The 26584-nt window shown below is 38.5% G+C and overlaps 1 protein-coding gene across 2 annotated transcripts in view; it reads left to right on the top strand.

Annotated features, from left to right (window-relative positions):
* Positions 1-25204, top strand: part of NDNF (neuron derived neurotrophic factor) — a 42507-nt gene extending 17303 nt beyond the window's left edge. For both annotated transcript variants that reach the window (XM_026499260.4, XM_057310040.1), the window contains exons 2-4: positions 9738-9926; positions 19511-19635; positions 21593-25204. In XM_026499260.4, the coding sequence (XP_026355045.1) occupies positions 9739-9926; positions 19511-19635; positions 21593-22986 (1707 nt within the window). In that variant the 5' untranslated portion in view covers position 9738 and the 3' untranslated portion in view covers positions 22987-25204. The remainder of the gene's footprint in view (positions 1-9737; positions 9927-19510; positions 19636-21592) is intronic.
* Positions 25205-26584: the final 1380 nt, after the last annotated feature.

Below are 26584 nucleotides of genomic sequence, written 5' to 3'. Positions count from 1 at the left end.
GGAGCAGTGAATGCCAGCCACTAGTGTTTTCTTACTGATGTTTCTGTGTATGCACCGTCACCCCGACTAGAACATGGCTTCATGAGATCATCAGTGTCCTTAGAAGAGTGTCTGGCACGTAGCAAGGACTCATGACAGATATGTCGAATAAAAAAACAGTGAATGAGTGAATATACTGACATTATTGGATTCTGCTACTTAAATATGTAAGTTTTGTTTTTGTAAGTAAATTATAAATTCCTGGGATATGTCTTTTGAGTCCTCATATTTCCTAGTTTGGTTTGGAATATGGAGTCAGTGCTTGGAAAATTCTTATTCTCTTGATTTTTAGCTCTTGATCTTATTTAGTTTTGGTGTCCTAACAAGTCTATATATGAAATGGATGGACAGATTTCCATAGAAGTAGGTTGGTTTTTCTTCACTTCAGACTTTAGCCTGTCCTTTTTCGTCTTAGAATTAAATACAGAGGAGCCCAAGTCAGAGTTTGCATCTTTGTGAAACTTAGTTAATGCCTTACGTTGCCAGCTTTTAAGGTACGACGCGCTCACCTAGCCTCTCAGGGGTTCACAGCTGCAGGGCACCAAGGAGAACGTCTGGGCCAATAAGCCACCAGTGTGGGTAGTTCTCATGCCTGCAGCGGTGGTGTCCTGAGTATCTGTGATTTTTTCCCCCAAACCATGCTTCCTAACCTTGGGGGTGTAGGAGAGGGAAACTCTGTGTGGAAAAGAGAAGTTTCGCAGCTAGTACTCTTTGAAAAAGTGGTCTGTCTTGAGGAAATACTTGTTCTTGTCTCCATCCTCTTTCCCTGTGGTCTTAGGACACGATGCGGAACTGTGGGCCCCTCTTCAGAATTCTTCCCAGAATTTCAGCAGTTGCTAAGAAACCTAGATAATTACCTTTTAGCTTTCTAAGTTTTCCCATCCTTTATAAAGGGATATTTTGCTTTTATGAACCTTCACAATTAGTTCCCTACCGATCTCTATCTCTGTCTAAAAGTATTTTCTTCCTCACTTCTTTCTAGACCATAAATACCTCAAGAAGAGAGGATGTCTTATATAACTGGCACGTTGTTCAGTGTCTTGCACAAAGGAAGTGCTCAGTTAACATTTGTGTATTAATGCTTACTGATGCAGTTTTGACTTCAGCCCCTGAGCTCCCACCTCCATCTATCTCCCTTCCCCGCACCCAGCCCTTCTCCCCTTATCCTACTCTCTCTCTGAGTCTTGCTCTGTCTCCACTCCGCTTCTGTTAAGCACTTATTATATGAGCCACCTGTTTCCTGTTGGTATATGTGTTATCTTACATTTCCGGGTACTTTTATCTGGAATTAATGTCCACTCAGCTCAATTGTAAGCAACAGAACAGTCTGAATCTATATTAAACATCTTTGTACTTTCAGTGTGTTACACACAGCAGGGACTCAGTATTTGTTGCCCATGACAATTCATGTCTTATCTTCTAGGCTGATAGGTGCTATTGCTAGATGCTGCTGGCAGGCTGCCATGTTACATCTTTGCTACATTTCAGCCGGGGATGGGGTGTGCAGTTTGTTAACTGCTTTGGGGAACATTGCACAGGAAGTCATTTTCATTTTGTTGCAGATCAACAGGAAATAAGGCTTAGTTGCCAAACTAAAGTAAGAAAAGCAACCAAGCATATTATTTCTCCCTTAGGGGCTTTCATTATTCCAGGAATCATTAGCTTCTCCCAAGATAGTGGAAATTATCCCAGCTATCTCAGTTGCACATGCAGAGAAAACTTTGATAGGAAGAAGATATTCAGTTTTTTGCTCCAGTTTTACTTTGCATTATCTTCTCTGTTGCTTTTGAATTTATCATATCTTCTAATCACCCATCAGATGCATTTTAGGGCATCTGCTCCTTCCTTTAGTAAAATGGGTCTGGCTTCCCGGATCAAAGACTACTCTTATCTATAGTACACTTATTTTGGCCATTTCTCTTGTTCATTATTCTTTTTTATTGGCATTAGTGATGATGAGAATACAGGATTACTTACTCTAAAATCTGCTCCTCTTTCAAGTTTACTCCGTAGGCATGACCATCTTTTAAAATTAGAGTGCCCTAGCCTCGGCCCCGCTGTGAACTACACACCATGAGGATCAGAGGGGAGGAGATGAGAGAATGGAAACTTCATTCAGATCTTTGGCATGTTTTAATTTTACGTTGCTTTTTCATACTAATTTAATTTCCTTCCAGAATGAAAGTTGGCAATCATTTAGAGAAGTGGTAGAGGAGGTTGGAATCATTGCAGTTGAAATGCATGTGAGGGTCCCTAATCCATAGATTATTGACATAATGAACTCTAAAACTCTTAGTAATCGTTCCACTATGTAATGACAGCCTGCATTTGGAGGCTTTAGCTGGTGGATTGTGTGGCTAAGTCTGGCTCTGCCGTGTTGGGGCCAGCGCACTGCAGCTGTGCCCTGCAGTCATGTCGGAATTAGAGCTCACCTAGCCCCCTAGCCCGTGCCGGAGAGCACGCCTCAGTGGGAGCGCTTTCCTCCCCTCTATTCATTTCACCCTTCACGCGGCTCTAGAAACACCCCAAACCACAATATGCCCTATTTCCCTCTAATTTTCAACCTTAGCAGGGGATATTTCTATATGGCTAAGAATGACCAACGAATTTCAGCTATTATTTTTCATATTTTTCACGTTTGCAATTTTCATTGTTTGCAAAAGACAACAGAATAGGATGACTCCTGGGAATTCAGCTTCTTTCATTGCTCAGTGTCAGCCTGGAGGGCCTCTGTATGTCCCTGCTGGGCATCGTGCTCTTCGAGTGCACAGACAGACCCCCTCGCTCACAGAGCAGGCTGTGGCAGACACGGGGCCGGTCCCCCAGTGAACGCTACATTTTTTTTAATTTACAGCTAGATTAAATGCTTCAGATTTATTATCAGATGTGGCATGGATGATTCAAACAAAAACAAATGCCCTTGAGTTTAAAAATAGAAGTTGAGAGACTAAATATTTGCACTTAAAAAGGAAAGGAAAAGAACAGAAATCTCTGCGGCCGACCACTTCTTGAAGTCATCCTCACTCAATTATAATCATGCACTTTCCACTCCCTGTAACTAAACATTAGATTTCATTTACTCCAGATGCATTTGCCTCAAATAAATTCAGAATGCCCATCCTTCTTTCTGGTGATTGTAAATTTATTTCATGTTTGTGGCCTACACGTGATTGGGTGCACTGAATAGTTTTTAAGTGAATCTTAATGGCATTATGGGAATTAAAAAAAAAATCTTTTGCTTGGTGTGGCCTATGTATACAAATGAATCTGATCTTACTGAGTTTTGCAACATTCAATAGCTATAAGAGCTTGACAACATTTTTTACAAATATGTCACATGTTCTTGCAAGGAACTTGCAGGCCCTTGGTGGTTGGTGGTGGAAGAATGGAGGGATTTGCTTTGAACGTGTCACTCACAGGTAGGCTGAGCTATTGGCTGCTGTTCTGAGGAGTCGACAGTGCTGAGAACGGTCACAGTATCTTTAATATATACATGACACTGTCGATTCAGAGAGCCTTGGACAGTTCATGAAAACCTCAACTTTTTATTTACCAGACTTGCAAATTCCTCATATTAGTGAGATGATACAGCTAAACAGTAGTCTATAAATACAAAAGGAAGCTTTTTAGTGGCTTGAAATATTTCCCTACTCTTAAGACAAGATTACCAATTAAGATTGTGGTTAAGTACATCTAATATATTTCTTAAAAGAAGTAAAAAAATTAACGAGATTTATTTACTCATCATCATTGTTTACACAATTTCAAATAATAAATTTTTATGTTCACTAAGTGACCCAGTGGATTAACCCAGATGGTAAATTGAGTAGCCCATCTTATGTAATTAAAGAGAAATCTTGCCAAATGACAGTAGCGAAGCTGTGGCAGACGCCCCCAGGGCAAGTTTTATTGCTTTTCCGTATACTGTGTTTTTGTGGTGGTAGTGGTCATTCTGGGTGTTTAGTTGACACTTTGGTAAATTATTCGAGCTCCCTTTAATTTTTTTCCTGCTTACCGTTAGACTGCTTTACAGTTCTCAAACATTCCCACAGGTTTGTGGTAAAAGGATATGCCAGGTCAGTTTGACTATTTATTTTCACTGCACTAAAAGCTCGATAGAGTAAAATGTTTAAGTGAATGCTGAAAATAAAATCTTAGAATGAGTGGCAGGTTTTCAGTTATCCATCCGATGTTCTACTCCCTACCCCTTAGGAAACAACATAAATGTTTCATATCTCTTCATTGGCGTTTTCTTCAGAACTGGTCTTGAGTTCATTCCCTGCGCTCTTTACTGTTCCCTGTCTCTCTGTGGGCTGGGGGAGCAGAGAGCCCTGCAGAGAAGGTGGAGGAGAGGAGTGGGAGAAGCAACCTTGGTCCGCATTCCTAAAACATCCCAAAGAAAACCACACTCCACCCTTCTCGATCCATAGCTTTTACCCACTGGCCAGAGAGGGGGCAGCAAATATAAAAATAACTTTTTATCTGTAAAAGATTCTTCTTTTAGAACCACTGCTCATTTACCTTTACTCTGACGTCAACTGACTGGGCTCATATAATGTTTCCAAATAGTTTGATCTTAAATGTGTGTGTGTGCACCCTATGAATTAATTATGTTTAAAGCTATTTACTTTATAGTGCACAGACCTCTCTCTAACTTTGTAAGTAGAGAACATACGGTTAATCTTTGTACAATTGTATTTCAAAAACCATTTCTCCTTTTAATCTAGGGCACATGGGCTTTCCAAAGTATAAAACTACCCAATAATCTAGATTACTCATAATCTAGACTAAAGGTTCGGGTATATCAAATCGTTAGACCATTGTTCTTTCCTCACTCAGTCTTAACAGCATCCGAAAGTGTGTAGCAAACATGAAGATGCCTCTGACAACATGGACAACATCCTTTCGGATTAGCATCTATATTACTTGATTCGTTAGAACTTTTTAATTGAAACAAAATCAGTCTTCTCGAACACCATCTAGTTTTTCTGGGCTGTGAATAATTGTGGGACCAAGCTGACTGATCCGCCGAGACAAATAAAACTATTTGGAATCATCCTACCAACTTCCTCCTTCTGTTGGGACTAGATCCTTCATTATAAAAAAGAGCAAGGTTTCTTGCTATACAGATAGGTTGCCGAGATTACCACCAGACGCCCGCGACAGAAGAAATAATGCTGAAAGAGAAATTCTGAGAAATGTTATTTAACTTCAACTTTAAATCTAAATAAGCTCTGGATACCTAGAAATAACAAAAATAAATGAGAGGAAAAGTTATGCCATTAGAGGGCACTTTTGTAATCTTAGAAGAAAAGTAAGTTCGTATAGACTGGCTTACCCAAGTCTAATTCTGAAGAGGAATGTATTTTTAGTTGTTTATTTGAAATGACTGATTCTTAAGCTGAGTGTCCGAGAGAGAACATTTTATTGGTGTGTGTGGGGGGGGGGGGAATCTATAGGATCTTAAAATAATCTTTTAAACAATATCTAAGTAAAGCTTTAAACCTGAATCAGTGAATAGAAGTTGTAAAAATATGTACACTCCATCTGCATAACTGTTTTGATTAGCTCCTTTCAATGCTTCTTTTAAATACATTTCATTTAAAATAATTCTGCCTGTAACCTGATCAAATTGAAAAAATGGTTAACTTTCTGTAATAACTGAGTATGCTTTTCCCCAACAGTGGATGAATGTTATTAGATAACATTTTGAAAAAGATATCCTGTAGAATGTAAAGATCCGTGCTTTGAGATCATACTAATTTTTTCCAGTTTTATAGAAAAATAGTTGTCATATATCACTGGGTAATTTTAAGGTGCACACATGATAGTTTGATGTATATATATTATGAAATGATTACCACAATAGGCTTAGCTAACATCAGTCTTCTTATATAGATACAGAGGGAAAAGAAGAAGAAGAAAAAAAAGAGATCATATTAATTTTAAATACTTTCCCAAAGTGTCTGTTTTGCCCATAATATATGGCAATTAAAATGGCTAAAATTGTTTCAGATACAAAAAATTGACCCCATAGAATTTTAGCTGAAGAAATAATGATTTTTTTTTTTTTAATAAAGAAAGCAAAGATAGGGTTGAGTCCACTCCCTGTTGTGGTAATTGAAATAAAAACTTCTACCTGAGCCAGTAAAGTAGATAAGCCAGTAAAATAATTAAGTAAGTAAAACATCGTGTCAAGAACTGTGAAGAGTTTGAGATTTGACTCTGCTTGTAAGCTAACACGTTAGCCTGTCATCCATCGTTTCATCGATGCTGGATGGCATGAGACTCGTGGGTCAGAGACAAAAACAGTACTCAGAGCAACTCAGAGCCATAGCAGAACCCACGGTGTTATCGTTTTCCTCCCACTGGCTCCCTGACCCCCAATTCCCACAGATGAAAAGAGGCCAGATATCACCAGCCCCAAATAGGGTTTTTTGTTTGTTTTGTTTTGTTTTGTTACAAGAAGAACCCTGAACTTGGGGAGCCCAGGTCTTCATTGGTGTAGTGATCATGCTTGCTCTGGGCTCCAGAAACTTCATCTTCCAAGGCTTTTCGTTACACAAACATCCTTGAGAAGATAATCTGAAACAAAGGCAGTGAATTCTTCTGCTCCCAAATGTGCAAAAACAACCACAGAGACCCTTGGAGAATTATCTTTCAACACTTACTTTGTAGAATCTTATCTTCTGAAGCTGTTCACCATTATTTATTTATTTGTTTGTTTATTTATAAATTAAAAAGCTGATATGGAGAATATGCAATAATCCTATTTTCCATGTATTTGAACTTACTCATGAAAAATAGTTTGTATTTCTTAGATCAGGTTGTATTCACTATGTGATCTTACCTGTCCTAGCGTCAGTGTGATCATTTTTGAAATGAGAAAATAATAGTGCCTACATCATAGGGTTGTTGCTAGCATCACATGAGATAATATATATAAAGCACTTAGAAGAGTGCAGCGTGTACAAAACAAAACTTTAATATTGTTTTTAGTTCAAATTCATTTCTTATCCTTCACTGATTTAATAAAGAGAAAGTTCTTCCCATGGATGGCTAAGGAAGCTGGGAAGATTCTCCCCAATCATAACTAGCTACCTCCCTAACTCTGGAGCGGACCTAAATTTCCCAGATATCCTGGGGCATTGGGCAGCCTGTCCTGCTCGGTCGTACCTCTGTGCTGTGCAATCGACAGCTTCCTGGGCAAACGTAGAGCCTCACGAGGTAAGGCTGCCTGCGAGTGGTTCCAGGGCAAAGACACCTGAGCATCTCTTACTCCAGGGCGGCCGTTGCATGTTTGCTCTAAGTACACTCCATCTGCATAACAGTGTTTTGGAGTATGGAGAGCCAAATCCTAACCATTTCTGAAGAGACCAATTTTATTACCTGGCTGCTTCTGCTCTCAGAAGGCAAAGTTTCTGGGGTGCTGCTACAAAGTAAACAGGATATATTCCATTATGCTAAAATAATTTCTTAACGGGCAGCCAAGCAAATTCTAGCATATCAGATTGGTCATTTCTGTCAGCTACTGGGGGAAGGGCATCAGAGGGGAGGGTTAAGGGTTGCCAGCCGAGGTCCCATTCTGTTTAGTCAACCATGTCCGTGTTTGTTTCAAATGGGTTCACTGAGTTTTGATTTGATCCGTCTAGCCATCTCTTGTAGTTATAAGCTTCATCTGCTATTAGTAACTAATACGAGCTCCTGTTTTCCATCCCCAACTCCCCTTGGATTCCATCCTGACAATCATGTGAATATCTGAGGTTCAGATTGCTTAATGAAACTTAAGAAGACCTGGTCTTATTCCGAAGCTGCTAGCTAATTGAGAGGAGGAGTTGAGGATTCAGTCTCAGAATCATCATTTGTTTTCAAAGTTTAGAGATCATCACCTTAACCCTTCAGAAAACTGAGGTCCATCTGGAGTGGTTAAGTGCATTGCCTTAGATTACACGTCTTGTTAGTGCCGCAACTAGAAAAGTCAGATTTCTTACCTCTCAGTCAGTTTTCATTCAATTGCAATACAATTGAGAAATAAGCATGAGAAATAAGAGCCCCCTGTAAGAAATTACAATGGCTTTCGGGGATATTACAGGGGACAAACTTTTGGGCTCTGCAGTCAGATCCACCTGAATTTATAATCCTTTCTCTGCTTATGTAAAAGGAGGTTTACTCTTACATGAGAATAGTACCTACTTCACAAGGTTATTGTGAGGACTAAATGCAACAATGCAGCTCGTGGGTTTAGCGCCTTGTTTTGCACATAGTAACTCTCAATTTACTGCAGATACCTCATATGGAAAACTGCAGAACACATGGCAAAAACAAAACAAAACAAAAAAACCCTGTTTTTGATAAAGGAAGTTAAATTTACTATTTGGATAAGCTCACTTACTTCTCATACTCTCATAAAAAAGAAAAGCTTATTTCCTTCAAAAAATATTTTTAGTTGTATGAATCTATTTTTAGTAGCACTCCAAGAAAGATACAATTAAAGTCAAATGATAGTTTAAGCAGAGGTGATCTCATAGCTGTAGTAATGGCCCTTTAGAAATAAAACTGGCATTCGTTTCATTTCAAATTATTGCAAATATTTTCATTTGACTTTCTCACTATTTGAAGCACTTAAGTGTAAACACACTATGTTTCCCTAATGCTTGAAATCCCTGATGTTCCTTGTCAAAGAGGTAAGGGAAAACTACTTCTTACAGAGTTCTTTTTGTGAGGGACAAAGGCACCAAATCCTCAGAGGAAGCAAAGCCTTTCACCAGGACTTGACATCAAAAGAACTTGTCTACCTGAGGCTTCCTGTTAGGGACACTGAGACATGTAGAAGATGGTGTCCTTGACAATATCCCTACAGCAGTGTGCAGTAGAGAGAGAGCCATAATCACCTATAGGATTTCTGACGAAAGTCAGTTTGAAGGCCAAAATGTAACTCAATGAAAATACTCTCCTGGAGTAGTAAATATGTAACTCTGCTGGAGGTTAAGACAAACGACCTAACTATCCAGCTTTCCAATGGTCTCACTTGATCCGAGAGTGGGAATCCAAGCCCACTTCTAATATGGCAAAGGTTTAAATTGAAATGTTGTGTTGAAGAGTTTAGTCATGAATAATAAACATCAGCAAATAACTTATCTGGTGATTTTGGATAAATTGCTTAACCTGTAACAAAATTAAACTTTATCATCTTTAAAAGCTTCTGATTTATGAAAATCTGATTTTGGAAACAAGAATAATGCTATACATGTATAATCCTTAGTCAATTTCAAGGAAGAATAAAAATGATTGTGCAATGGTAATTTTCTGGCTCTCAGTGTGTCTCTTTATGCTATGGTTCAATCTTTGAGACATTTATATACACATTTCTACAAGAACCATATTGGCTTCTGCCATATTGAGGTGGGGATTTTCTCTCTGAATATCCGGAGAAGTTAATGCACCAAGAGTCCTTTCATTTCAAAATCTTTTTAGTATCTGAAATTCTAGTGAATTTGTTATCAACTCCATGGAATACTTTGGGGAAAAAAAAAAAAAAACAAGAAAGTTGTCTTCAAGATCATGTCTGTATCCAAAATACCTAATACAACTCTAATTTTCTGTCAAAACTAAAATATTCTTAATGCTTTAGAAAGTTTGCAACTTGCCCAAGTGTCTACCTGCAGAACTAATGTAAGCAATCATTTCTGTTGCCCCAGGATGGTGCCTCTCCACTGGTGTCTGCTGTGGCTGCTATTACCACTCAGCTTAAGGACTCAGAAGTTACCCACTCGAGATGAGGAACTTTTTCAGATGCAGATCCGGGACAAGGCATTTTTTCATGATTCATCAGTAATTCCAGATGGAGCTGAAATTAACAGTTATCTCTTTAGAGACACACCCAAAAGGTATGCTCTATGCAGTACTTTCTTTTTTACTAAGTTCATAAAGGGGATGCTAAAAAGCAAAGTAACCATTTAGACTTAGATAGATCATTTACAATCAACCTCTGAATAGTATTGCCTATTTTCTCTAAGAAAAGAAAATGACAACGCAACTTCTAATCATTAAGTAGAGACTGTTTGGTCCTTGCTGATTGTGATCTCTTTTGGGGTGGAGAGAGCAATTTTTGCCATTCTTACATTTTAGAATGATTATTTTCTTATCTTTGGGATAGCAGGAAATTTCTAAGAAGGATTCTGTAGGATTAAGATGAAATTAATCAAGAACGGGGTTCAAAACAGGACCATAGGAAGACCCTGAGTTCACCTCCTCCCATTAACACAACAAAACTACAGCTACATATAGGACAATTCTCTCTGAAAAAGATCTGAAAACTAGTTAAACAGTTCCTCTCCACAAAGGATAAAAAGGCCACATAGAGATGGATAGGAGAAGCAGAGGCATGATCTTGCCAAAACCCTACCTCTAGTGTGGTAACTCACAAAAAGGAAGACTCTGACAAATACAGACCACGTCCCTGAGGAACAAGGGGTTTGAGCCCCATATCAAGCTCCCCAACCCTTGGGAACTGCACCAGAGAGACAAGTTCCCAAAATATCTGGCTTATGTCTAGGAGACCCAAAAGGCTATGAGAAACTAAGACTTCACTCTTTTTGTTTTAAAAGGTTTATATATTTACTTTACAGAGAGAGAGCGAGAGCAAGAGAGCATGGGGGTACGGGAGGGGCAGAGGGAAAGAATCTGAAGCACACTCCCCACTGAGCATGGAGCTCAACGTGAGGCCCAGTCTCACAATCCTGAGATCATGACCTGAACCAAAACCAAGAGTCGGCCACTCAACAAACTGAGCCACTCAGGTGCTCCATAAGACTCCACTCTTAAAGGCATATGCACAGACTTACTCACCCAGGACCCAGTGCAAACACAGTAAGTTCAAAAATGCCTAGACTACATACAAAGGAGATTCACTGGCTAATCTTAAAGTGTCTTTTAAGACTTAAGATTTAAAAAGTCTTAAAGTGTCTTAAAGGGCAGGGGTCTCTTGGAACTCTTTTGAGGCATGAAGGTGCTGGCAAGTATCATTTTTGCACTCTCCTTCTACCTTGTTATCACCGTTTGCCCCACATCTGTGCTCTCCTATGGCCCCACACTGCTAAACCTGGCAGGTAGGCTTGCCCCAGCCTGGCACTCCACCACAGCCCAACCAAAGCCAGAATGTGTGCACAGGCCACACAGGGGATCCCCCTTGAATTCCTGGCTCTGGTGACTAAGGTCATTACATTTCTGCACCCTGTTGGACTGAAATAGTCAGAAAGACAATTCTTGGCAGGTTACTACCACCAGGACACTGCAGAGACTAAGCCTGAGACACCCCCAGTCTTCCTGTGACCAATCCTTCAAGACTGGAAGAGATAGTTCTTTCACCTAATGCATAGAAACCAACACAGAGAGTTGAACAAAATCAAAAAACAAAAACCAACCAAACAAACAAAAAACCCAGAGGAATATGTTCCAAATGAAGAACAAGATGAAACCCCAGGAAGGAAGAAGAAAGAAAAAAAACCTTAATGAAACAGAGATAAGTAATTTATTGATAAAGAGTTCAAAGTCGTGGTCATAAAGATGCTCACCATTCTTGGAAGAAGAATGGGTGAACACAGAGGGAATTTCAACAAAGAGATAAAAAATATAAGAAAGTAGTAAGACAGAAGTCATAGATCTTAAAAATACAGTAACCAAACTGAAATATACACTAGAGGGGTTCAGCAACAGACTAGATAAAGCACAAGAATGGATCAGTAACCAAGAAGACAGGGCAGGGGAATCACCCAAACAGAACAGGAAAAAGAAAAAATAATCTGAAAAAGTTAAGATCAGAGGGGCCCGGGTGGCTCAGTCAGTTGGGTGTCTGCCTTCAGCTCAGGTCATGATCCCAGGGTCCTGGGATCAAGCCCCATGTCAGGCTCTCTGCTCAGTGGAGAGCCTGCTTTTCCCTCTCCCTCTGCTTGCTGCTCCCCCTGCTTGTGCTCTCTCTCTCTGTTGGAAAAATAAATAAAATCTTTGAAAAAAAATGTGAAGACTGTTTAAGAAACCTATAGAACAACATCAGATGGAAAACATTTGCATATTAGAGGTCCCAGAAAGAGAAGAGAGAAGGAAAGGGACAGAAGACTTATTTGAAAATATAATGGGTGAAAACTACCCTAACCTGGAGGATTAAACATACATCCATGTCCAGGAAACCCAGAGTTCAAAATAAGATAAACCTGAAGAGATCCACACTAAGATATATTACATTAAAATGTCAAAATTCAAAGATAAAGAGAGAATCTTTAAACCGAGAGAAAAAAATTGTTACAAATAAGGGCACCCCCACAAAATGATCAGCAGATTTTTCAGCAGAAACTTTGCAGGCCAGAAGAGAATGTCATGATATATTCAAAGTGCTGAAAGCAATAAACTTCCAACCAAGACTACTCACCCAGCAAGATTTTCAGAATTGAAGAGAGATAGAGTTCTCCAAACAAGCCAAAACTAAAGGAGTTCACCACCACTAAACCAGCCTTACCAGAAATGTCAAAGATGTGTCTTTAAGATGAAAAGAAAGGGCACTAACTAGTATCAAGAAAATGTATGAAAGTAAAAATCTCCCTGGTAAAGGTAAATATATATTAAACGTAGTGAACTAATTATAAAGCTAGCATGAAGATTAAAAGACAGAAGTAGAAAAAACAAAACAAAACAACTAAACTGAAACTACAACAATTAGTTGGGGTATATACACAAAACGATGTAAAATGTGACATCAAAAGCATAAAGTGCGGGACTGGGGAATGAAAATGTAGTTTCATAATGTATTCATATTTAACTTGTTACCAACTTAAAATAGACTGGTGTATATACATAGGCTTATATTGGTGAGTTTCATGGTGACCACAAAGCAAAAACCTATGGCATATACAAAAAAAGATAATGAAAATGGAATCTAATAACACTAAAAAAGCCATCAAACCACAAGAGAAGAAAGCAAGAGAAGGAGAAAAAACAGAAGAGAACTACAAAACAGCCAGAAAACAACTAACAAAATGGTAATAAGTATACACCTACCTATAATTACTTTAACTATAAATGGACTAAATTCTCCAATCAAAAGACATAGAGTAGCTGAATGGATTTTTTTAATTCTACATGCTCCCTACAAGAGACTCACTTTAGATGTAAGGGCACACATAGACTGAAAGTAAAGGGATGGGAAAAAATGTTCCATGGAAATAGAAACCAGAAGAAAGTTGGGATAGCTATGCTTTTATCAGACAAATAGACTTTAAAACAAAAGACTGTAATAAAAGACAAAGATGGGCATTACATAATGATACAGGGGTCAATCCAGCAAAAAGATATAACATTTGTAAATATATTTTTTAAATTTTTTAACATTTGTAAATATTTATATACCCAATATAGATAGGAGCACCTAAATATATAAACAAATATTAACAGACCTAAAGGGAGAAATTGAGAGCAATACAATTATAGTAGAGGGACTTAGTACCCCATATTCGTCAATGGATGGTTCATCCAGACAGAGTATCAATATCAATATGGAAACACTGGCCTTAAATGACACATTAGACCATTTACTAGATTTATATAGAACATTCCATCCATAAGCAGCAGAATATACATTCTTCTTCTTAAGTGCACACAGAACATTCTCCAGGATAGATCATATGTTAGACCACAAAAATTCTCAATAAATTTAGGAAGATTGAAATTACATCAAACATCTTTTTAGACTATAATTGTATGAAACCAGAAATCAATCACAAAAAGAAAACTGGAAAAATCACAAATATGTGGAGATTTAAAAACATGCTACTGAAAAAACAACAGGTCAATGAAAAAATTAAAAAATACCTTGAGATAAATGGAAGTGGAAATGTAACACAGCAAAATTTATGGGACACAACAAAAGCAGTTCTATGAGGGAAGTTCTTATTGGTACAGGACTAACTCAAGAAATCAGAAAAATCTCAAATAAATAATCTAATTTTACACTTAAAAGAACTAGAAAAATAGGAATAAATGAAGACCAAAGTTAAAGGAAGGAAGAAAATAATAAACATCAGAGTGGAAATAAATAAAATAGAGACTAAAGAGACAATAGAAAAAGCAATGAAACTAAGAGCTTGCTCTTTGAAAAAATAAACAAAATTTATAAACTTCTAGCTCACAAAGAAAATCGGAAATGAAAGAGAGTAAATTACAATTGATACCAAGAAGATTCAAAGGACCTTCTATGAGACTAATATGAGGAATTATATGCCAATAAATTGGACAAACTAGGGGGGAAAATGGATAAATCCCCAGAAACATAGAACCTTTAAGACTGAATCATGAGAAAATAGAAAATCTGAATAGACCAATTACTAGCAAGAAGATTGCTAGTCCCAACAAACAAAAGTCCAGGACCAGATGGCTTCACTGGTGAATTCTACTAAACATTCAAAGAAGATCTAATACCTATCCTCCTCAAAATATTTCAAAAAATTGCAGAAGATGGAATACTTCCAAACTCATTTTATGAGACCAACACTATCCTGATACTGAAACCAGATATAAGGACACCACAAAGAAGGAAGGAAGGAAGGAAGGAAGGAAGGAAGGAAGGAAGGAAGGAAGGAAAGAAAGAAAGAAAGAAAGAAAGAAAGAAAGAAAGAAAGAAAGAAAAGAAAAGAAAAGAAAAAAGAAAGTAAAGAAAAAAGAAAGAAAAGAAAAGGAAAGAAAAGAAAAGAAAAGAAAAAGAAAATTACAGGCCAATATCCCTAATGAATATAGATGCAAAACCCTTCAACAAAATATTAGCAGACCAAATTCAAATAATACATTAAAAAGATCATACACCACCATCAAGTAGGATTTATTCCAGGGATGCAAAGGTGATTCAAGATCCACCAGTCAATAAGTGTGATACCACATTAACCAAATGAAGAATAAAAATCATATAATCCTCTCAATAGATACAGAAAAAGCATTTGGTAAATTCAACATCTATTTATGAAAAAATCTCTCCATAAAGCGGATATAGAGGGAATGTACCCCCATGTGATAAAGGCCATATATGACAAGCCTACAGCTAAGATCACACTCAATGGTGAAAAGAAGAAAGCTTATCCTCTAATGTCAAGGACAAGACAAGGGTGCCCATGCTTGCCACTGATATTTAACATGGTATTGGGAGTCCTAGCCCAAGCAATTAGGAAGAAAATTATATAAAAGGTGTTCAAACTGGAAAAGAAGAAGTAAAACTGTCACTGTTTGCAGGCAACATGATTTTATATATAGAAAACCCTGAAAATTCCACCAAAAATTGTTGTAACTAATAAACAAATTTATTAAAGTTGCAGGATACAAAAATCAATATACAAAAATCTGTTGTATTTTTATACACTGATAATGAACTACCAGAAAGAGAAATTAATAAAAACAATCCTGTTTGCAATTGCATCAAAAAGAATAGACTACCTAAGAATAAATTTAACCAAGGAGGTAAAAGAACTATACACTGAAAACTGACATTGACTAAAGAAACTGAAGAGGACACAAATAAATGGAAAGATATTCCATGTTCATGAATTAGAAGCATTAAACTTGTCAAAATGTCCATACTACCCAAAGCTATCTATAGATTCAGTGAAATCCCTATCAAAACTCCAATGGCATTATTCACAGAACTAGAACAAATAATTCTAAAATTTGTATGGAACCACAAAAGACCTAAAAACCAAAGCCATCCTGAGAAAGAAGGACAAAGCTGGAGGTATGTTTCCTGATTTCAAACTGTACTACAAAGGTATAATAATCAAAACTGTATGGTATGGGAATAAAAACAGATACATAGATCCATGGAGCAGAATAGACAGCCCAGAAATAAACCATGAATACATGGTCAATTAATTCACGACAAATGAGCCAAGAATATACAATGGGAAAAGGACAGTTTGTTTAAAAATGTTCTTGGGAAAACTGGACAGCCACATGCCCAAGAATGAAACTGGACCACTAAACTAAATATAGGCAGTAAGCTCCTTGATATTGCTCTTAGCAGTGTTTTGGGTTCTTTTTTCTCTGTTTTTTGTTTTGTTTTGTTTAATCTGGCTCCAAAGGCAAGGACAACAAAAGCAAAAATAAACAAGTGGGACTACATCAAAGTAAAAAGCTTCTGCATAGTGAAGAAAATCATTAACAAAATAAAAAGGCAACCTACTGAATGGGAGAAGGTATTTGCAAATCATATATTACTAAGGGGTTAAAATCCAAAATATATAAAGGATGCATACAACTTAAAAATAACACGTCTAACTGATTTAAAAATGGGCAGAGGATACAAATAGACCTTTCTCCAAAGAAGACATACCTATGGCCAAAGGTACATGAAAAGATGCTCAACATCGTTCATCATCAGGGAAATGCAAATCAAAACCATAATGAGATGCCACCTCACACCTGTCGGAATGACTATTATCAAAAATACAAGAGATATCAAATATTAGCAAGAATGTGGAGAAACGGGAATCCTCATGCACTGTTGGTGGAAATATAAATTGGTACAGCCACTATGGAAGACAGTAATAGTCCCTCAAAAGAGTATAAACTTAGCTCTCATATAATCTAGCAATTCCACTTCTGGGTATCCATCCAAAGAAAATGAGGGGATGTAATGTACAGCATGGTGACCACAGTCAATGTTATTTTGCATATTATGTAACTTGATACGGTTACGGGGGAAGGAGACTTACTGTGATGATCATTTCACCGTGTATACATAAATCGTTATTTTGTACCTTTGAAGTTAATATATTTCAATTGCATCTCAAGAAAAAGAGCTTAAATAGCTAAAATAATATGAAATTAAATGAATAGATATGATTCCTCAAGGGTTCACATTGTTTTATAAGAATAATATTTCTGGGGTTCCTGTGTGGCTCAGTTAATCACCCAACTCTTGATATCAGCTCAGGTTTTGATCTCAGGGTCGTGAGCTCGAGCCCTGTACTGGGCTCCATGCCGGGCGTGGAGCTTACTTAAACTAAAAAAAGTAAATAAATAATAATATTTCTTTGAACAATATGATTAGGTTCTGAGAATATTAAACCAAACGTAGTAAAAACTATCACGGTTCATTTACCTTTACTCCATCAACAATTTGGGCTCACGTAATGATTCTAAATATTTTGACCTTGAAAAATGATACATATTTGTTTATTCTTTCTTGTTTTTTTTACCCCGCCAATAATGATCAGGGGCTTTGGTATCTACATTTGGATGAAACGTTACCTCACCCTGAGTTGAGAGTTACAGCAACAATAGAAACATCATCTCTAGGAGTGAAATATGCAGCAGGAGGCACTCATAGACACTGTTGACATTACGACTAACGATGAAATTCCAGATAAAATTTAGCAGCAGCGGACAGCTTTTTTCATTACTTATTATTATGTTTACCACATAAATTCCAAAGACTAAATGGCTTATGGAGTGTTTATCCCTCAGCTTTGGCATTATAATCTGGGGCCATCTTTTCTTAGTTATTCATTACATTTCGGTCGGCCTCACCAGCCAGTTAGTATCTGGAGCACACAGATCACGCCCTATTATCAACGATTGCTGTTCTCTTCCCCAAGTGCTCTGTGTGTGGTAGCCAACAAATGTGTGTCGAATTGTTAAGTTTATTCAGATTATCTTTTATCCCTAATCATAAGTGCTTCCATATGAAAATGTTGAGTTAGAGGAACTTGCTGCTGTTTTATATGTACAATGAGTACCTTGTGAAATGCAAGAATTGTTTTGTCATTGGTTGCCTGTGGCCTGTACTTAAGTTAGTAAGATGCAGTTACTTTGGGAAATAAGCTACTTCCTTGTTAGAAATGAGAACAGAAGGTAGTAGATGAACTGACACGTTGATTTCTGCATCAGCAATTAGCTCTGCTACCCACATAAAAATCGAAACCTAGAAGTTTTGAACACTTTTTTACTTACATGATGCCAAACAAAATATTTTGTTGTCCCTATGTCTTTGTAATATAGATGGGTTCAGCTGTGTGTGTATTGTTAATATATCCCATGCAGCTGGCCAAAGGAACCAAATTCTGCTCTCCAAAAAGTAGACCGAATTGAAAATTAAGCCATCTGACACCTGTCTTGAAAGGTGTTTATGATACATATACCTTCCCACCCAGTAAATACTTCAGTCATCTAGTTATTTTGTCTAGATGACGTCTAACTTTACTATTCTATGAGCAAGTTGTTTTTATTTTTATAGAGTCTTTATTTGTCCTCCCACTGCCCTACCCCCACCTTCCTTCTTTCAATTCATATTCGAATGGTGACGGGGGGAAAGTCCTGATAGTGCCGTTCAGATCCTGTATCTTTAGATAGAAACAGACTTGAGGTGTTAAGTCTCCTGGAGCTAGAACAATAAGGTTGGTGCCAGGATTCTTGGGTTCTATTAATTGATTTAATAATTGATCATTCAAAAATATTTATCAAGTGCCTACTATATGCAGAAATCAGTGCTAAAGGCTTGGAATACAATGACATGGCAAATGAACCCTAAGTGGGCCTCTGTAGAGAAAACGACAGTCAAATAACGCAAATATATAGTCACAAATTTCAATAAGTGCCCCAGGGGAAAGATGCAGGATACTCTGAGACTATCTGAGAACCTGACCCAGAATTAGGAGTCAGAAAAGGCAGCCCTGAATTCAGAAATGACACTTAAGTATGAGGAAGGGCAAATGGGTGCATTTCAGGCCTATGAAACAACATCCCAGAAGTTCCAATGTGGGGTGGATTCTGGGAAACCAGGGGAGCCCCATGTGGTTTGGGCACAGAAGATGAGAGACCAGTAAGGTAAGCAGGGGTCCCACCAGTGAGGAAGATTTAGACCCTGCAAACAATTAAGGACTTTTCCCCAAAAAGCTAAAGTCTAAACTTACTCATCAATTCATTCAACAAATATTTATTAAGAATTATTTTAGTCTGGGGGCGCCTGGGTGGCACAGTCGTTAAGCCTCTGCCTTCCGCTCAGGGCATGATCCTAGCATTCTGGGATCGAGCCCCACATCAGGCTCCTCCGCTAGGAGTCTGCTTCTTCCTCTCCCACTCCCCTTGCTTGTGTTCCCTCTCTCACTGGCTGTCTCTCTATGTCAAATTAATAAATAAAATCTTAAAAAAAAAAAGAACCTATGTTTAAAAAACAAAAAAGAATTATTTTAGTCTGTAAGTCCTCATCAATGAACCGAACACCCTGCCCTCTTAGAGCTTTCATTCTAGTTCGAGGAGATGGAATTATTATTTTCAGAAGAGTGAAAGAGAGCTTCACGGGTAGAAAGATAATATTTTCCGTAAGGGTAACAGAGTAAGTCTGTTAAATGAATAAAAACGAAACCCGTGATTTTTCCAGCGACTCTTGGTGGTAAGTCCTAGAATGAATGATCTCAGTCTGAATTGGTCCACTTCCCCACAGGTATTTCTTTGTGGTTGAAGAAGACAATACTCCATTATCAGTCACGGTGACTCCCTGCGATGCACCATTAGAGTGGAAGCTGAGTCTCCAAGAGCTGCCAGAGGAGGCGAGCGGGGACGGCTCTGGTAAGCAGCATGACCACTCTGGCCCCGGGCCTCTCGGTGGAGAGCTCAAAGACCTATGATGTGGACGGCCTTCTTTCGCTATGAAAGAGCAGTGTGGATGCATAGGGCAAGAAGCTGGAGACTTCGCAATGGGGATGAGAGAAATGGGGGATGGCTCCAAAGGACAGTGATCTTGGTAAAAAAAAACAGTTAAGGGAAACAGAGGCAGAGCGTGAAGGAGTGAGGAAAATGGAAAGGTTGGGACTAGACTCTCTAGCTGTGGTTTGCAATCTCCCCCAAACATTGGAATCAGCACTAGGGCCTTTAAAAACTACTGATGCCTGGATCCCACCCTTAGAGGTTCTTATTTAATTGTCCTGGCGTGTGATCTGGACATTGGGACTATTAAAAGCTCCCCCAAGGTGGTTCTGGTATGCAGTCAGGATCTCTGGAGAGTAAAGGGTGACACCAAAAAGAGGAGTAAAAAGGCACTGAGCACCATTGAAAGGCCAGGATGACAAGAAAGTCAGTAGGAGGGTATGTTAAGCATTTAAAGAAGATGCAGATGGTGGAAAGCAAATACCAAGTTATGGGGAACGAGAAGAGTCCATAGGAGGCCCCGGGGTGACCTTCTCCCTTTAAGGGGTGAAGGCTTCATAGCTTAAAGGGGAAGGCTTGGTGACTGGTGTCACACAAAGGATGCTAGCAAGATGCGCTACTTGTAGTGACCAGATGACAGAGAGCTGTAAGTAGGAAAATACGGGAAGTACGTCATCAGATAGAGAATAAATAACTGCTTGAGATTTTTCATCTTATGGTTTGGGGATATGAAATTCTACATCCCTCACTAAATTTGCTGAAGCTGAACAATGTACATTCTCACACTGGCTACCCAGTCCTTCACCAAGTCTGTAAACTTATCTGGCATCGATATGATATCTGATATTAACAATAAAAAGATAGAAAAATTTAGTTTGATTTTAATACATTCCTCCCATAATTCCTAGACATGTGTTCTCTACACTGAAAATTAGGTACTTTTACTGGTGCTTTATATTCTATATTTTAATGAGAGACTGTCCAGTACTAGTAACAAGAGAAAAAGTAGTGAAATGGATGGCCATCAAAATGCAATCAGATTGAATCCTTTTGATAAACAGACTGACAGTAGGGATTAATCTCTAAAAGGTTTACAGTCTTTGACCTAAAACTTCCAATAATTGGAGTCTATCCTGAAGCTTTAATTTAAATTCAGAAAAACATATATATATATATATATACACACACACACACACACACACACATATAAGCGTTATCTTAAATTGTCAAAAATTGACCAACAGTATTATTTATATATTTATGAAAACATTGTTTTTTTAAAAATTATTATTTTATTATATAATAATAATTTTAAGTGAGAAAGGCAGGATTCAAAATGGATGTTTGTCTGGGAAGATATGTGTATGAAAATAAATGTTACTAAGTTATAGAGAAAGACAAAAAAATAATATCAATTTACATAAAACTATGTAAAGGACTGAATGGAAATGAATCAAAATATTAATGAAGGACTGTCTCAGGATCATGAATTAATGGATGATTTTTTATCTTATTCTTTTTTCTCTATTTCCCAATTATCTACTGGGAACATTATAATTTTTTAAAGATTTATTTATTTATTTGAGAGAGAGAGAGCACAAAGCACAAGTGGGGAGAGGGGCAGAGGGAGAGGAAGAGAGAATCCCAAGCCGACTCTCCGCTGAGCACGGATCCTGACTTGGGGCTCAGTCCCACAACCCTGAGATCATGACCTGCGCAGAACTCAAGAGTCGGATATTTAACCGACTGAGCCACCCAGGGGCCCCATATTATTATTTTTATACCAGAGAAAGAAGATAGTCTTAAAAATAGAATTTAAGGTGGGCGAGGCACAGCACATACCCTGACATGTAGCTTGTGCTTCTCTCGTGTCTTCTAGGTGACCCAGAGCCCCTGGAGCAGCAGAGGCAGCAGATCACTAATGAGGAAGGCACGGAATTATTCTCCTACAAAGGCAACGATGTGGAGTACTTTATATCTTCTAGTTCCCCATCTGGTTTATATCAGTTGGAGCTTCTTTCAACGGAGAAAGACACCCATTTCAAAGTCTATGCCACCACAACGCCGGAGTCTGATCAGCCCTACCCCGAATTACCTTATGACCCCAGAGTAGATGTCACCTCCCTGGGCCGCACCACGGTCACTTTGGCCTGGAAACCGAGCCCCACGGCCTCCTTGCTGAGACAACCCATTCAGTACTGTGTGGTCATCAACAAAGAGCACAATTTCAAAAGTCTCTGTGCAGTAGAAGCCAAGCTGAGCGCAGACGACGCTTTTATGATGGCTCCCAAACCCGGTCTGGACTTCAGCCCCTTTGACTTTGCCCATTTCGGGTTTCCTTCAGAGAATTCGGGTAAAGACCGCAGCTTCCTAGCAAAGCCTTCTCCGAAACTGGGGCGGCATGTCTACTCGAGGCCCAAGGTCGACATTCAGAAAATCTGCATCGGAAACAAGAACATCTTCACCGTCTCGGACCTGAAGCCCGACACGCAGTACTACTTCGACGTCTTCGTGGCCAACAGCAACAGCAACATGAGTACGGCGTACGTGGGCACCTTCGCCAGGACCAAGGAGGAAGCGAAACAGAAGACAGTGGAGCTAAAAGACGGGAAAGTCACGGATGTATTCGTCAAACGGAAGGGAGCCAAGTTTTTACGGTTTGCGCCAGTCTCTTCTCACCAAAAAGTCACTTTCTTTATTCACTCTTGTCTGGATGCTATTCAAATCCAAGTGCGAAGGGACGGGAAACTTCTCCTGTCTCAGAATGTGGAAGGCATTCGGCAGTTTCAGCTTCGAGGAAAGCCCAAAGCGAAGTATCTCATCCGACTGAAAGGACACAAGAAAGGAGCATCGATGTTGAAAATATTGGCTACCACGAGGCCTAGCAAGCAGCCGTTTCCCGCTCTTCCTGAAGACACAAGAATCAAAGCCTTCGACAAGCTCCGCACCTGTTCTTCGGCCACCGTGGCTTGGCTAGGCACTCAGGAGAGGAACAAGTTCTGCATCTACAAAAAGGAAGTGGACGACAGCTACAATGAAGACCAGAAGAAAAGAGAGCAGAACCAATGCCTAGGACCAGATACAAGGAAGAAGTCGGAAAAAGTCCTCTGTAAATATTTCCACAGTCAAAACCTACAGAAAGCAGTGACCACGGAAACAATTAAGGGACTTCTGCCCGGAAAGTCTTACCTGCTGGATGTGTATGTCATAGGACATGGGGGGCACTCGGTGAAGTATCAGAGTAAAGTCGTGAAAACCAGGAAGTTCTGTTAGTTACCTCGTATGGAGAGATGCTGATTACATAGACCCGCCGGAGAGACGTGGAATCACTTTCAGTATGAACTGACTACTCCCACGGCTGACGGGAGTGGTGACCGGTCCTTGGACTGTGGAGGGGAGGATATCAGCTTGTGTATATTGGTGTTTATGTGAGTCACTGTTGAGGAGACTTGTTCTAGTGTGCCTCAGTGGTACCTGGTGTGCGTCTGCTGCCCGTGTCAAAGAGAGAGGGCATCTGGAAGGAACTGCCATCCCTTGCTTTGACCACTGCATGAACTGCTTCTAAATTATTTTATTACCTGAAAATTTAAAATATGCCATGCATTGCACACATCCACAAATGCAGATCATTCCTCTCTATAGATGCTAGGATATATATAAATTATTTTATAAAGTCTTGTTTTAAATGTCAGTGTTTCTATGATTGTAAACTATTAAATTCTTTCCCTGTTAAAGTACAGATCTAATCTAAGTATATAATTAAGTGGACGGCCCTCTAGTCAGTTCTGTTGCTATTGTAAATTCTTATCTGTTGAGTAAAATGTTTAAATACTGTATGTATCTCATGTACAAAGTTGACATACATTATATTCATGTACATAAAATTAAAGATATTAGATTATATACTGTTCATTTTCCCAAGCAGCTACCACGGTGTATTCAATTTCTATTCTGTTCACAAAACTGCACCCTTATATAATTTGGCCCCAGAAATGACCCTTCTTGTAATAGTTAAGATAGCACACTGCAGCTCTCTCAAGTTACTATGGCATTAGAGATAGTTCCTACAGTTTGCTTTTGGAAGGTGAACTGGAGCCAGGTGTCATGAGAGTTGAGGGACTTCCAACAGACTTATTTTAAAAGAATAGATTAAGCCAAACACTGTAGCTCGATAAGGATTCAACAGGTCGTTCTTAACATCCTAAAATATATTACATTTATTTTAAAAATAAGCATCAATTTTAAGTACAAGATTGGGATATCCCAAGTATTTTCCATCTGCTTGAGTATTAGCAAGATAACGACTTCAATGTCTATCTGAAGCAATCTAGCAACCACCAGTTTGGACTTTATTTGGTAATGAGGAGATGACAGAAGCTACTGTTTTGATAACATTAACAGTCCGATACTTTGATTTTTCACGACTTTTTACAAAGTAATTTAGGCGTTAAGATAAAAGTTAGGCCAATAATAACAGAAACCATTTAACAAAGACTGCACAAAGAGCACCTTTAGATAATTTCATTCTCCACAGTTCTATACGTGAGTTGTCATGAGAACATTAGATCAGGAGTCAGAAGAGTGTAGAATTTGCAATCACCTAAGCTATATAACTTTAGGCAAATCTGTTAACTCCCACTGTCCCCCTTGCCCATTTATAAATTAGGCGGTGACGGATTTGGATAAGATGACATTAGAAGATACTTTGTATAAGACATTGTCTTTTGTAGAATTCTCTGATTCTGAAATTATAAAGCATTCCTATAGCTACAAGTGGGGACAGATGCAATCTCCTGACCTCTACACTGTCCCCTACTTGCTGGTACCACCCTTCATATGGTGGGCATGCGTCAGTAGCGTTCCTATGGAGCGGAGCATTATGCTATGGCTGAGGCAGTATACGCAGAGGTCATTATGAAAGGTCCCCTGATCACCTGAGGATAAAATATCTCTCCTAAAAATCCATTGTCCAACTTCTCTGGGTTATGATAGCAAAAGAAAATTGATCACATCTATATAAAACGGTAATGGTACCTGAAAGATTTTTAAAAAGAAAAAGAAAGGACATGTGCCCAGTGGCCATGTGGCCAGTCAACCTGGAAGGAGAACTTTAAAATTGACAACATCCCAGAGATGTTACAGCCTAAGCTATAAACGTGGTGCATTTGGAAGGAGAATCGACTTTCTCTTATTACTCACAAATACGTTATTATAGAGCAGTGCGCTAAATGGAACGACAGTGGATCAAAGAGTTATTGCAGCTTCCGAAGGCAATGGACTTACTCTCAGATATTGCTTAATGCCTGCAAACCCCTGGGAAGCCGGCCAAGTCAATTTAACCAAGCTTTTACCTTTCAGCCAGCTGCGATGGTGGTTTCTACATAGTCTGGATAAATTTGAGAATTCTTTCATGGCCCCAGTGAAATTTGCCTTTTAGAACTTACAGGAAAATTAAATGCACATTGTGAAACTTCTATCACTCATAAAGAAAGGGAAAAACCTATTAAAAATAAAGATCTCATTTACTAATGTGTTAGATTTTTAGGAGCACTCACGTGAACTGGAGACAACAAAGAGAAACTTTTCTTCATTAACAAAGAGCTAGAAAGTCTCTACTATGAAAGCACCACCTTGTCTTCATTAAAATCCTAGGATAGCTGTTTTGAGAACAGGGCATTTGGAATCCCAAGGATAGCCACAGTATCATTGAGGAGGGAAGAATCTTTAAGGACATGTAGTTCAAGGTCACCATCTTTATTTTTCAGGTACAAAAGAAATTGAAGACTAGAGAAATAAAAATAAAGTTCTCATAGTCCAAACAGATAAGTAGTGGAACTACCCAGATTCTAAAATACTTATCAGAGTATGAATCACTAATTCGTGGGCGGGGGGAGAGTCACTTACGGATCATTTTCCAAAAGGAAATAGATTTTTTGTCTTATTTATTATTGCAAAGCAACTTATTCTTAAAGGCCATTTCGGATTTTCTTAAGAATGTGTGTGTAACCTATAACTGACAACTTCAAACTTGTAAGAAAAAAATATGTTTAGTTATTTTCAAAGACACGAAGTATTTTAGGTTTTCATTCACACACAGACTTGGGGCTATAAGATCATTAATCAATTGTAATGATAAGCCCTGTATTTTTTAAATCTAAAACTATTCAGAATCTATAAAAAATTATACCAGATGAATGTCTTGGTTAAATTACTTTACAATCAATGTCTACATTAATTTTCTAAATGTGCATGGATTAAAGGGTATGTGCTGGAAAGGATATATCCATTTCTTATTTTCGTTACTCAGAGTACCTTTGAAAAAATTATGCTTTTGGTATCTTGAAAAGCCAAATGAAATGACTTCAATAAAAAAAATCACTTAGATGAACTTTACAGTTTGAAATCAGCTTAATGATTCTTAACAGATTGGGAGGTCCAGATGCATTCAATGAAAACACGCAGACACACACACTAAGTTTTGTATACAGTTCCAGGGTCTAATGGACCCAAAACCAATCAGGATCTCTTCCAGTACTTTACCAAACCCTCTTAGAGATCATCTATTTCAACTACGTCATTTTACAGATGAAGAAATTGAGGCCCAACAAGGCTAGAACCCAGATTCCTATACTCCCGATTTAACATTCGCCCTAGGTCTTCATGCTACGCGTTTCTTTACTCCTCCAGAGTTGGCTGCTTTGTCTCTACTTCGTGGCTGGCTTCAAAGCAAAACAAAACAAGTTAGCATCTAACTTGAAAAACAAGGTCATTTGGAGCATCTCCAACCACTTCTTTCTCCACTTTGATAGGGTGTGATAGAGAAAAAATCATCTGGGAACTTGACTTCGGGTTGTCTCAGCAGCACCAAGAG

Source organism: Ursus arctos, unplaced genomic scaffold, assembly GCF_023065955.2.
Source record: "Ursus arctos isolate Adak ecotype North America unplaced genomic scaffold, UrsArc2.0 scaffold_11, whole genome shotgun sequence".
Lineage (NCBI taxonomy): Eukaryota > Metazoa > Chordata > Mammalia > Carnivora > Ursidae > Ursus > Ursus arctos.
The sequence above is the reverse complement of the archived record's forward strand: the minus strand, read 5'-3'. Positions and strand labels throughout refer to the sequence as shown.